This window comes from Tachysurus fulvidraco, chromosome 5, assembly GCF_022655615.1.
Source record: "Tachysurus fulvidraco isolate hzauxx_2018 chromosome 5, HZAU_PFXX_2.0, whole genome shotgun sequence".
Lineage (NCBI taxonomy): Eukaryota > Metazoa > Chordata > Actinopteri > Siluriformes > Bagridae > Tachysurus > Tachysurus fulvidraco.
Genome location: NC_062522.1, coordinates 12,857,185 through 12,870,074, shown reverse-complemented (window position 1 = coordinate 12,870,074; position 12,890 = coordinate 12,857,185). Strand labels below are relative to the sequence as shown.

The 12,890-nt window shown below is 41.8% G+C and overlaps 1 protein-coding gene across 2 annotated transcripts in view; it reads left to right on the top strand.

Annotated features, from left to right (window-relative positions):
• Positions 1-11,513, top strand: part of crocc2 (ciliary rootlet coiled-coil, rootletin family member 2) — a 58,940-nt gene extending 47,427 nt beyond the window's left edge. For both annotated transcript variants that reach the window (XM_027146654.2, XM_047813516.1), the window contains exons 25-37: positions 576-735; positions 1,288-1,455; positions 1,558-1,942; positions 2,246-2,373; positions 2,971-3,091; positions 3,222-3,385; positions 4,418-4,669; positions 4,911-5,099; positions 6,381-6,530; positions 6,664-6,864; positions 7,687-7,818; positions 8,199-8,378; positions 10,487-11,513. In XM_027146654.2, the coding sequence (XP_027002455.2) occupies positions 576-735; positions 1,288-1,455; positions 1,558-1,942; positions 2,246-2,373; positions 2,971-3,091; positions 3,222-3,385; positions 4,418-4,669; positions 4,911-5,099; positions 6,381-6,530; positions 6,664-6,864; positions 7,687-7,818; positions 8,199-8,378; positions 10,487-10,570 (2,314 nt within the window). In that variant the 3' untranslated portion in view covers positions 10,571-11,513. The remainder of the gene's footprint in view (positions 1-575; positions 736-1,287; positions 1,456-1,557; positions 1,943-2,245; positions 2,374-2,970; positions 3,092-3,221; positions 3,386-4,417; positions 4,670-4,910; positions 5,100-6,380; positions 6,531-6,663; positions 6,865-7,686; positions 7,819-8,198; positions 8,379-10,486) is intronic.
• The last annotated feature ends 1,377 nt before the right edge of the window (positions 11,514-12,890 follow it).

Genomic DNA, 12,890 nt, shown 5'->3' with positions numbered 1-12,890 from the left:
CGAGCTGACATTAACAGAGACATTAGATCTGAATGTCGATCTTAGCTTCTTATTTCTAATACTGTTCTGGTTTTCTGATTGATGCTCTTGTTACCGTTTTGGCCAATTAGAGGTTTTTAGGTCAAAACTTCATGTCAGGATTTAAATTACTTTAGCTTTAATGCATGCAACAGAGACTGAGGACTTAGGAAGGGTGGGAGTTCATTCACAAATAAATGACAGCAATTCAGCTAAACTACCGCCTAAATGATTTGAGGACAATTTACATTTAATCTGTTCGGTTCATTACATTTACCTGCGTGTGCCTCACTCACGTACCTCTGTAGAGTACTCAGGACAGGAGGTTTTCAGCTGGATGTAGATTATTGCTTTTCTTTGCTGTATAAGATGTTACTAAAATGCAAAAGATGATACAGGTATTGTTTAGACTAACAGGATAATATGTGAATGAGAAAACGGCAAAGACTCATGCATCAATAAACAAATTATACATATTGCAATTTATTATGCTGGACATATATTAAAGCTGACTGTCATTGTCTCACATTAAAGCTGATTGTCATTGTCTCACTTAGTCTGAAGAGATCTCTGGAGGAGAGGGAGCAGAAACTGGCAGTTCTTGAGGAGTGTAAGTCCTCCCTTCAGCAGGAGGCATTGAAACTGAGGTCCAGTCTGCGTGATCTTGAGAAATCTCACCTGCATGCGCGCCGTGAACTGCAAGAATTACGCCGCAAGGTGCATCTGCATTCACTATTTGGCCAAAATGTTTTTGCAACATGACCATCAGACCCATACAGTATGTGGGCATCCCTAAACTGTTGTCAAAACATTGGATGCACACAATTGTTTTGGATGTATTTGTAGGCTGTAGCATAATATTTTTCCTCCTGTGCACAAACTGAGGTCCTTGAAGACATGGTTTGAACAGGTTGGTGTGGAGGAACTCCAGTGTCCTACACAGATACCTACTATTTGAATTGAACATGAGTATATTCCAAGCCTTCTCACCTGAAATCAGTGCCTGATCTTACTAATGTTCCCACAGTCACACTCTAGAATCTAGTGGAAGGCCTTCCCAGAAGAGTGGAGGTTATTATAACAGCACGGGGAATTAAGACTGCAATGCACAAAAACATATGGGTTTAATGGTCAGGTGTATTCAAACGTTTTACCCTGTACTATATATCTAGCCAGTGAAAAGTCACTGAGCAAAATATTAGATTTGTCACTTAGACATTATCAAGTAGGAGCCTGCTTACCTTTGTGTGTGTGTGCGCACATGTACAGGTAAAGACTCTAGAGGCAGACTGTACCCAGCGGAGTAAAGAGCTGAGAGAAGTTCAGGCTCGTCTAACTCAGGAGGAGCAGAAAGAGGAGGAAAGCAGAAGAGACAACTTTGCCCTCAAACAGAGAGTCTTGGAGAGCGATGCTGGAAGAGAGGCAGCACTGAAGGAGGTGAGTCAGGCAATAACACAAACACACACACTACACATCTAATTAGAACAACTAGACAATGCACATGTTATTTGTATATCTGTACATGTGTGTTCCTGGCAGGTGTCAGGCCTGCAGCGGCGTGTGTCTGAGCTGGAGGAGGCACAGAGTGTCGAAAGGGATAGCCAACGTCAGCGGGATCTCAGCATTCAACACAGCCAGCAGAGCCAGCAGGAAAAGATCACCCGCATAGAGGGGGCTCTACAGGAGGCCCAGGTGCAGCTTAGGGATCTGACTGTGGAGTTGAGCCTAGCACAGGGACGAGTTCACGGTCTGGAGGAGCAGCTGGCAAAGACTGATGCTACACGCACTGATCTAGAGCGCAAGCTGAGCGGTCTAACATCTGCCCTTCGACGCACTCTGGGCATCGGCCACAGGGTGAGGTCACCCACCCCAAGACCAAGAGGGAGGAACCCATCACCGTGGAGAGCTCACTCTCCTTCCAAAGGTTCAGCACAATTAAAAAGTAGAAAAAGTTCAATTAGAAAAATAAAATACAAACATACAAATACAACTTGTGCATAAATACTAAAGAATATTCTAAAACAATACAAATAGGAACTTGGTGGTCTTTAAGCAATAAGTATTAACCCTAACCCTAACCCTAACCATTTTAGCATGTAAAACAATGTGAAAACAATGGTTTTGGTGCTTTTTTTTACAAGTTACAAGAAAATAAATAGTTTCAAACATTATAAAAAGTCATGTAAGATTATGTTGTCTGTTTGTTTGTGTTTATATTTGTGTTTAGGAGGTGATCCTGTGTCCAGCTCTTCTCCAACTCGTTCCGTTGGAGAAGATGGAGAGCTGGATCTGGATTCTGTTCAAGTGGCACTGCGCAGCTTCCAGCAGGAGCTCAGGGACTCCCAGAGAGAGAGGGTAGGGCTCACACACACACACACACACACACACACACACACACACACACACACACACACACACACACACACACACAAACACACACACACACACACACACACATACACACACACACACACACACACATACACACACACACACACACACACACACACACACACACACACACACACACACACACACACACACACACACACACACACACACACACAACACTTTAATATAACCATAAAATACCTCAGGACACTGTAAGCAGTGTTTCTCATTCATAGGTGACTGGGAGCCCAGGTATTCTGACAAGCCGCCAAATGAATTACAACCTTTATACAAAATACCATTTTATTTATTAATCCGTTTAGAGGAAACAAGGTATGTTTCCTATTTGACAAAATTGTCACTGTTTTACTTGATCTAGACTTAAATGTCTGCTTTATTCTGAATGCAGACAGAATTTTTTCCTATGTACTAAAACAGGACTTCCCTTTCCTGTGATATTTTATACTTTATGTAGGCAGTAATTCATTTGTTGTAATGAAATTGGACTGAAATGCCTAGTTTGTACTAAATGTAAACTGAAATCGCATCTTTCTCTTAAAGGACGAGGCCCAGTCTCAGGTGCTGAATCTGAGCAGGCAAGTGACAGATCTACAGGCTAGTCAGGAGAAGAGCAATGCACAAGTCCAGCAGATGAAGCATACACTAAGAGAGCTGGAGCAGGGTATGACTCCTGACTTCCAATTCCACAGAACACTGAACTGTCATGACTTTAATAATAAAACATTAAATTATTGTGTGTGTGTGTGTGTGTGTGTGTGTGTGTGTGTGTGTGTGTGTGTGTGTGTATTTAGGGAAACATGATTTGGCAGAACGTTTAGAGCTAGCTCAGGCCTCAGTCGCACTACAGGAGGATGCAGTGCAGTGTGGAGACAGAGAGAGGAGGATCATGGGAGAGGAGCTGTCCAGGCTGAAGAGTAGCCTGCAATCAGCTGAAGCAAGAACCAGAGCTTTACAGGTATCACTCTGTCACTCAAACACATTCTGAATATTCTGAAGAGGATTAAGGAGTTGCTATAATCAAAAGGACAGACTGGAATATACACTTGCTGTACTATAATTTAACCCTTTTTACCAGTACACTGAAATCTACTTATCTTGGACCCATACTCAGAATTTGTTCTCTGCATTTGACCCATCCAAAGTGCACACACACAGCAGCGAACACACACACACCGTGAACACACACCCAGAGCAGTGGACAGCCATTTATGCTATGGCGCCCGGGGAGCAGTTGGGGTGTTCTGTGCCTTCCTCAGGGGCACCTCAGTCGTGGCCGGCCCGAGACTTGAACCCACAACCTTAGGATTACGAGTCAGACTCTCTAACCATTAGGCCACGACTTGCCCCATAGTGATTATAAAAAAACACACACTACATACATTTCATATAGGCCGGTGTGACAGAAAGAAAGTGACAGAAAATCATAGACACAACAAAATAGGAGAAAATTCTATATATCAATAAATTCTAATATGTTTCTATCAACTCATGCCTTTTTTCTTTATAAACACACTTGTCTTCATTTCATCTAAGCAGAAAGTTAAGATATTTAGCCATTTTTCAAATGTCTGCCTTTTCTATTCATGTATTCTGTGTAAGTACAGACAAAACCCAACCTCTCCTGCAAGTCTCATGCAACCTAAATGAAGTACCTTCTATATAAAGAATATCAATACTCTGTCAAAAGCACATATTAATGTAACAATATCATTGAACAATACAGTATCTACCTCTATCACCATGTTGTTTAAATAATAATTTGATGTATTAAATGCAGTTAAGCCAATCGGCTATAATTCCATATCCCAAGCACTAAGATATTAGCTGGATGAGCAGCTCCATAGCAGATATAATCCTCCAAGCCCAAACCTATCTACACTCCATTTCCTTTAATAAAATCTATTAGATCTATTCTGAAAGGTGTCATGATTAAATTAACTTAAATAATAATAAGTTAATCTCACTGTTAAACATATTGTATGTGTAGGAGAAGCTGGAGCGGGCCGAGGCGTCTGAGGCAAGTCTGGTTGAGGAGTGCAGGAAGCTAAATGAGGCGTGTAAGACCACAGAGGAACGAGTGTCCAAGTTTGAGATCAACCATCGTGCTATAGAAGGTGAGCTACAACGCTCACGGCTCCACACTGGAGAGCTGGAAGCCGAGCGAGCAGCTCTTCTGGAGAGAGTGTCCAGTCTACGGAGGGAACTAGGGGAGAGTGAGCAGCGCACAGCTCTACTCAAGGTGAATGTTACGATGAGTATTTAAAAAAAAAAAAAACACTTTCTTACAACCTGCTATTAGATGGCACATTACGTGACACTGTCATTGATCTCATATCAGTATTTACCTAGCCTTCAGGGGTCTGGAAATTCAGCATTTAATGTGCTAATTGCTCTGTTCAGCTATTATATTCACATCAGGTAAAGGGCGTGAGCCAGCATGCTTTGACAGAGACTTTCAAGTTCTCCTGTTCATGTTACAGGTGGAGAGTGAGAGAGCAGCGATGGCTCTTGCTCGTGCTGAACTTCAGGAGACTCAGTTGCATGAGAAGCTGCAGAACCTGACAGCAGCTCTGAGTGAGAGTAACAGCAGCACAGGAGCTGCACAAGAGCAGGCCGCTCAGCTTCAGAGCGCTCTCTCTGCAAGCGAGCATGATCGTAGGACACTACAGGTCAGTGGGCTTTGTTAGATTTATGCTGTTTTCACTCATACTGTGTCTCGCAAAAACAAAATGGCTGGAGAATGGAGATTTTTATCAGTGAGCGCACATGAGCAACTGCAATTGTTACAGATTATATGTGGGGATGTCCAGCAACATGAGAAAGTTGAGAATAGTCTAACTTTCTGCAAAAATTGAGTGACTTTGTGCAGTGATTACAAGTTGCAGGTTAGACATTAGAGCACATGTGATCCACACTTCTCCTTTACCTCAAAACACCAAATCTCCCTCCAAAACGTTTCATCCTACGGCAACCGATATGGAATGCAAATTGCAGCACCCATTGATAAATATTATTACTATGGCAACCAGTACTAGGATGTCATATTACAGTGACTGGAGACTTGCAGTGATTTAATCACTGTATATATGAATGTATGCAGCACTATTATTAAGCTTTGTAAATTACTATACAAAAATATGCAGAAGTATGAAAACGTTCATGTTCATGCTTGTGCACTGTAAGGATAAACACCATTGCTAAAAGAATGAAAAGTCAGTAGATTCTCTGGAATCACTTTGCATTATTTTCCCTTAATTCAGTATTTACAGCAGGAGGTTGTCTTACAGCACTTTGTCTAATAAGTGTTTAGAATATCAACTTACACCCTCAACCTTGCCATGTACTGTAGTAGCAAAATTAATAGCTTTATACAGCGTCTAACATTGCCCTGTCCTTAGCTAACGAACATGCTAATTCGCTCTGGCTTGACCACACAGTCACAAAGGCTCTGATTGTGACCTGATGTAAAATATATGCACTAAACCTTAAATGAAGCTTTCAGACTGAATTGATCGATTGAGTCACACAGCCACGGCTCCAGGTAAGTTGCTCCATCATGCAATAACTTTTCCAGTTTTGAGGGCTTCTTTTCTTCCCATGAGCCGTCAGCATGGTGGGATAACTGTGCTATAAACCACCGCAGCAGGGTCGTTACTTCTCTCCCAGCATCTCTGGAGGGCTTTCAAGCTTTCAATTGAAACAGAGTTTTAAAGATGCTGTGCAAACAAAAACACTGCACTTGGTATAAATCTCCTCCAGTCTGCCCATGACCTGTCAGACCTTGCCAATAAAAAGGAAAAAAAAAATACTATCTGTGGTTCTTAAAACTCTTTAGCACTATTGAGATGGAGAAAAGGAATGGTACAAATGCTGGGTTTGGATGGAAAGGTGGAAGGGAATGAGTTAGAGAGAATGGGAAAGAAAATGAAATAATATTTATGTGAGTACAGGAGCAGCTGGACAAGGCACGAGACGTTCTTTTAAACTCTAAGAAGCAGAATCACGTCCTGAACGACAAGCTGCAGAACCTGCTGAGGAATCAGGATGAATTTGAGCTCAGAATCACAGAACTGGACAAACACATACGCAGCCTGCAGGAGGTAACAGACACACAATTACAGTGAGAAATGCCCATCAGCAGCATTATAGCTTCTGCATCACTTTCCATGTCCCGAGAATCTTCCATAAGATCTTTATTTATATTGCGACTTTGCTAACCCTCGTCAATCTTAGGCCCTGCGGCAGAAGGAACAGGAGATACAGGAGGCCCAGAATGGTTGTGCATTTCTGCGGAGGGAGAAAGGAGAGCTAGAGGAGAGTGTGAACTTGCTACATGGCTCGCTTCAGGGCCTGCAGGAGGACAAGACACAGCTAGAGAAGACGCTCGTTCGCCTTGGCAAAGACAAGTCCTCCCTGAAACGCACACTCGAGAAGGTACAATGCCGGGTTATAATCTTAAGCATTAACGTTTGTAGTGCACGTTTGAATCTAATTTACATTAGCGTGTGTCATTTTACGTATTTCAGTAAAATAAGCACTGTATATTTACAGTGCTTAATTTACAGTGCTTTTTTGTGTGTGTCTTTATCAACAATCATTTAAAGATTTTGGCAGGAAGGAATTAGTGTTGGGTCCACGGTGAACTCAGAGTTAGTGCTGCCCCATTAGTTCCTCAGGAGCTCTCGCTTGCACTATTATAAACTGTTGTAGAATGGAAATTATTTACATTTACATTATTTACTGTCCAGTGTCACCCATATGAGGATGGGTTCCCTTCTGAGTCTTGTACCTTTCGTGGTTTCTTCCTTATGTCCTCTCAGGGAGTTTGCTTGTAGCTATGAGTTGTGTGTTTTTTTGTTAGACTACTCAAAGCAGTAAGATTGCAAGCATAGGATTCTTCTTTTAAAATACTTCCAGTGAAGACAGATATGTAATTACTTTCTCTGATATCTGTACTCATGTTCATTGCACATGAATTGAAGAGAACTCACGATAAATTGACATCACACCACACTAATTGGCTCAAATCTACAGAAAATCTGTTTAGTTGTGAAAAATTACAAGCTCCTGGATCGACTTCTTAATGCTGTGTCTCTGGTATTATGGGAATCAAAATACATGTTATCAAAATGCATCTTAATTATAGAGCCAAGAATCAATAATACTGTAAAAACAACAGCATGTACAAGGACATCAATCCTAAACATGAAACACGTTTGTTGTGTGTTTCAATGCATGGGCATGTGTATGTATCAGGTGGAGCAGGAGCGACGGAGGCGGGAAGAGCAGGCGGTGTGTGTTGGTCATCAGAAGGAGCAGCTGGAGCAGACAGTGTGCAGTCTGGAACGGGAACTGCATGAGACACAAGCAGAAACCAACACTCTGAAGGTTAGAGAGAAGAAGAGGCAAAGGCAAAGATAAAACATGAGTGAGAGAAAGACGGATAGGCATAGAGCAAGTGAAAAAGAGAGATAAATTTAAATAGTTGTGGATAAATTAGTGGATAAATCAGTATCCAGTCACCTGAACCTCCGTTCCACTGAAACCCGAGCTGTGAGAAATATACTCCATCAAAATTCCATTTGCACTCTAAGCATCCTTTACTGGTTAGCCTCCAGGTCTCTTTAGCAAAATGAGACAGTGTGTGTGTGTGTGTGTGTGTGTGTGTGTGTGTGTGTGTGTGTGTGTGTGTGTGTGTGTGTGTGTGTGTGTGTGTGTGTGTCTGTGTCTGTGTCTGTGTCTGTGTCTGTGTGTCTGTCTCTCTCTAGTCTCAGCTTTCCCATATGGAGCAGGCTCATGTGCAGCGACTCCTGGAGGTAACAACTCACCACAGACAGGAACTAGAGCTGGAGACAGGGCGTCTGCGTGGTGCCCAACAGCAGGCAGAGCGAGCACTGGAAGCTCGAGAGAAAGCTCATCGCCAGAGAGTCCGTTGCCTTGAGGAGCAGGTGGGTACGCGTAAGGGGTCAAAAATCAGTGGACGCACCTGTGGAGCTCAGAATCACACAACTAAACTCAGAAGACAGAGTTCACAGAGCTCAGCAATCAGGACATAGTCATAACTCTAGATAACAGGCAATAACATGATACATAATTCATAAGATGACAATCCGTGTTTCCTTTCCCAATCTAAAGACACTCATTGTAGCCACATTGGCATCTTTAAATTGTTTGTAGTGTGTAAGTGAGTCTGTGTAGTGAACCGTGATGGGCCCAGGGTGTCCCCTGCTTTGTGCCCCAAGTCCCCTGGGATAGACTTCAGGTTCCCCATGACCCTGTGTAAGATAAGCAGTGGTTAAAAGACATTATTTATTATCACACTCTCTGGTGTCTCCTTTTCAGTCTGATTCCTCTCAAGGTTTCTTCCTCATATTGTCTTAGGGAGGTTTTCTAGCCACCAAAGCCTCAGACTTGCTTATTAGTGTTAAATATACATTTTATTTTAAACTTTCTCATTTTTATTCACAATTCTTTTTATTTCTGTCAAGATGCTTTGGGACAATGTAAATTGTTAAAAGCGCTATACAAATAAAATTGAATAGAATAAGTGAGATAGAAAATGGACATAAATCAGAGTTGGTGACTTAAGTTCCAAAATCATGTGAAAATGTCCCTGGGAAAAGTTCCTCATATTCAGAGTTGTTTTTTTTCAGGCACATAAGTAGATTTTGTAAGCAGCCCATTCAGATTTGTTGATATCAGTGGACAAGATTGCTACCGATGTCTACTAATCTCTATGCTTGGAGACTAGAAAATAGTGATATTGTTGCATGTGGCCTGCTTTGAGTTGTCCAACTAATAAATCAATCTAATAAAGCTTACCAAGCACTTATTTGCGATGCTTACGATTTTGTACATTATTTTAACCATTAAAAAAAATCCTTGAGATAAGAAACGTTTAAAATAAATTTAAGATGCTTTTGCACAAAACATTTTGTAAAATTTCTGAATAGTGTCATACTGATATAAAAATGGCAATGTATTAGAGGTCTTCTCGGGTCTAAAAAAAATGTACCCGACCCGAAGTGACCCGAAGAACTTTTTACCCAAACCCGACGTGCATAACTTATTCTTTTTTTTAATAAATACCCGACCCGAGACAAACCCGAAAAAAATTAGACCCGAGTCCGCCCCGATGGCAATTTTTTTTTAACCCGACTGGACCCGAATGTTGCGTAACTCTACACTAAAGTAACCGCTACAGAGTGGATTCAAAATTGATTGACAGGTCTGATTCAACGAAATCAGACAGTCACATGATGTCGCAAGCGGTCTTGGCAAACAGAGGAGCGGTTGGAAAAGGACTCGAGTCAATGCACACACGCGAGATACAGTAGTTCGGGTCTTCTCGGGTCCGTTCGGTAAAAACATATTTATTTTAAATTACCCGAGACCCGATGCCGCTATTATTAGGCCCGACACGTGTCCGAGGCACACGTGAGACTTTTAGACCTGAACCCGCTCGGGTCTCAGGTATCGGGTCGGGCCTCAGGTTTTCAGATCTAAGTGGACCCGTGAAGACCTCTACATTGTATAACACAATATCTGACCGTGCTTACAAATCAAACTGTCCATTTCATGCAGATATTCAGATTACTTTTGATAAAAGTGAATGAATTTGACAGGAAAGCTTCTCAAACATGCTGAAAATTGCCTTTAATCAGTTGTAGTATTTACAATCTATTAGTCAATATCAAACTGAACAAATTGCTATTGTTTGTCAATAACTAATTATAATTTCTGGTACTGTGCATAGAACATTATACGTAATAAATGTTGTTGTTTTATAACAGCAGGGTCAAACCAAGGCCCTCGGTACACTGTGTAGTGTTGATTGTGCTCTAAAACACCAAGTCCACACCCTAGGAGCTAATAAGCTGATGAGTTCAGTCTGATGTTTAATCAAAACAATAATCCAAACAAACTGAAAGAATTCTGGGGCTGAAGTAGAGACTGGTCATGCTGTGATCAACTGTAGTGTGTGTGTGTGTGTGTGTGTGTGTGTGTGTGTGTGTGTGTGTGTGTGTGTGTGTGTGTGTGTGTGTGTGTGTATCAGGTGTCCACACTGAAGGAGCAGCTGGAACAGGAGATGCGCAGGAGACAGACCTACATGAGCCAAATGTTGAAGCCTGGGTCCTAAACGTGTGTGTGTGTGTGTGTGTGTGTGTGTGTGTGTGTGTGTGTGTGTGTGTGTGTGTGTGTGTGTGTGTGTGTGTGTGTGTGTGTGTGTGTGAAGCTCATGTGTCTTCACACACTCTCTCTGCCGTCTCATTATGGAGTTGGGCCAGCATGGCTCACAGTGGCTATTCAGACGGATGTCCACATAATAAGAGGTTTTAACTGACACACGCGAACACCAAGCCCCCCACCCCGACATACACACACACCACACACACACTCTCTTACTCAAAGAACAAGAAATCACTCGCAGGACTGTTGGACTACATGAGCACAAATCCCCTCAGTAATCCTGATTGACATGGTAAAAAAACCCAACAACAACAAACAAAGAGATCACTGTTTCCCCAAAACGCTCGGCAAGTGCCAAATTGTTTTAAGGATTTGCTCGGCATGCGGCTGAGTGTGCCCTGTGTGTCCTTGTTGGCCTGATGATGATCGCTACAATGTGAGGATGTCAACCGCTGGGTTACCTTTTACACACGCACACACACACACGCACACACACACACACACACACACACACACACACACACACACACACACACACACACACACACACACACACACACACACACACACACACACACACACACACACACACACACACTCGTAAGCACTCACGTTTTTCTTACTATCCTTGTAAGAATCTTCCAGTGAAGATTAATATAGATCATTTGTGTAATCCCTGCATCTACATCTAACCTTAATCTCCATAAACAAATTTTTTTTATTAAAAGCTACATTTTCTCATATTTTTCCTCAATTTTTCCCAAAAGTTCAAAATAATCCCCACCAAGATATAAAAAACATACCTCACACACACACACACACACACACACACACACACACACACACACACACACACACACACACACACACACACACACACACACACACACACAATCCAAAGGAATATTCTACCCTTTTATACACTTTGTCGTGCGTCATGTATTTAATACGTTTATTACATGTAACGGCATCAAGCTTAATGATAATTAGAGCCAAACGTTTTCATCTGTCAATGTTTAGGTCACTTTTAAGGTCAGAATCAAAGCGTAGCATTCATTACAACCTAGTGAAGCCATTTAGATTTTTTTTTTATCATATTTAATGACTTAATGTCAGTTGATTTAATATCACGATCATTTCAGTACTGTGTTAATGTTCAAACATGCTTCTTGATCTTTTGTGAACAATTAAGAAGAAATTGCATGTGTTTTGGGTTTTTTTCCCCCAGATCTACTCCATGAAATGATTTTTTATGAGCCAATAAACCCACAATGAGTGATGAAACAATGATCAGATTGATGTGTGGAGTTTGTGGAGCTGCTATATTTACGTTGGCTTTGCCATGTGAATAATTACACTGACTTGTTTTGATGTGTGTGCACAAGTTAAAAACTGCCTCAGAAGTTCCTTTGTGGCAGCTTGGCTGCAGGTTTTGATTAGTATTACTAATAACCCACTTTGTAAAAAAAGATATTTTTTTCTCTTCCTCTGAGACGACCGTGGTCCTCAGAGTTTACTGCCAAAAGAGACTTAGCACAAAAGCCTTCATATACAGATTATTGCCTGATAGTGTCTGTATTGCAGCCAGCCAAACCTTGCTGTGCTTTTGTTTAAACACAGTTATTTCATATGCCTTTGAAATTAGACATCTCACGCACTGCATGATAAATTCACTTGGGAAATTGATTTTCAGGAACAGAAAAAAAAGACTACGGTAATCCAAACCAGAGGGACTTCGCATACATTGCTTGCTTTGAACTGGCATCTCATGCGAGGCCTACATAAGAGCCACTGAGTTCACTTGACATGATTGGCGTTCTAGTGTTGCTCTTATATTGCTGGAGTGTCTGCTGCTCTCAAGTGTGTGTGTGTGTGTGTGTGTGTGTGTGTGTGTGTGTGTGTGTGTGTGTGTGTGTGTGTGTGTGTGTGTGTGTGTGTGTGTGTGTGTGTGTGTGTGTAGACAGGCAGTGGAATCAGCATGCTTTCCATAGTGTGAGTAAGCCCAAATGCCCTGTCAGTGTCTCTAATGCACGCCTTTGATTATCATAGCTCCACCCATTCCTTATCCAGTTACCAGCCCCTTCTCTGTGATTGGCTGTGTGCTCCTAATTATGCGAGGTAGTGAATCCCCAGGGGGGTGGGGCCCGTCCTGAAAGAACTCCTTTGGCAGGCAGAATAGAGGTTTTATTGAGGATATTTCTAAGCTAACCATCAGGGACCAAATTTCAGGATTGTAAAAAAAAAAAATCCAAATCATTTCGCTGCCTCTC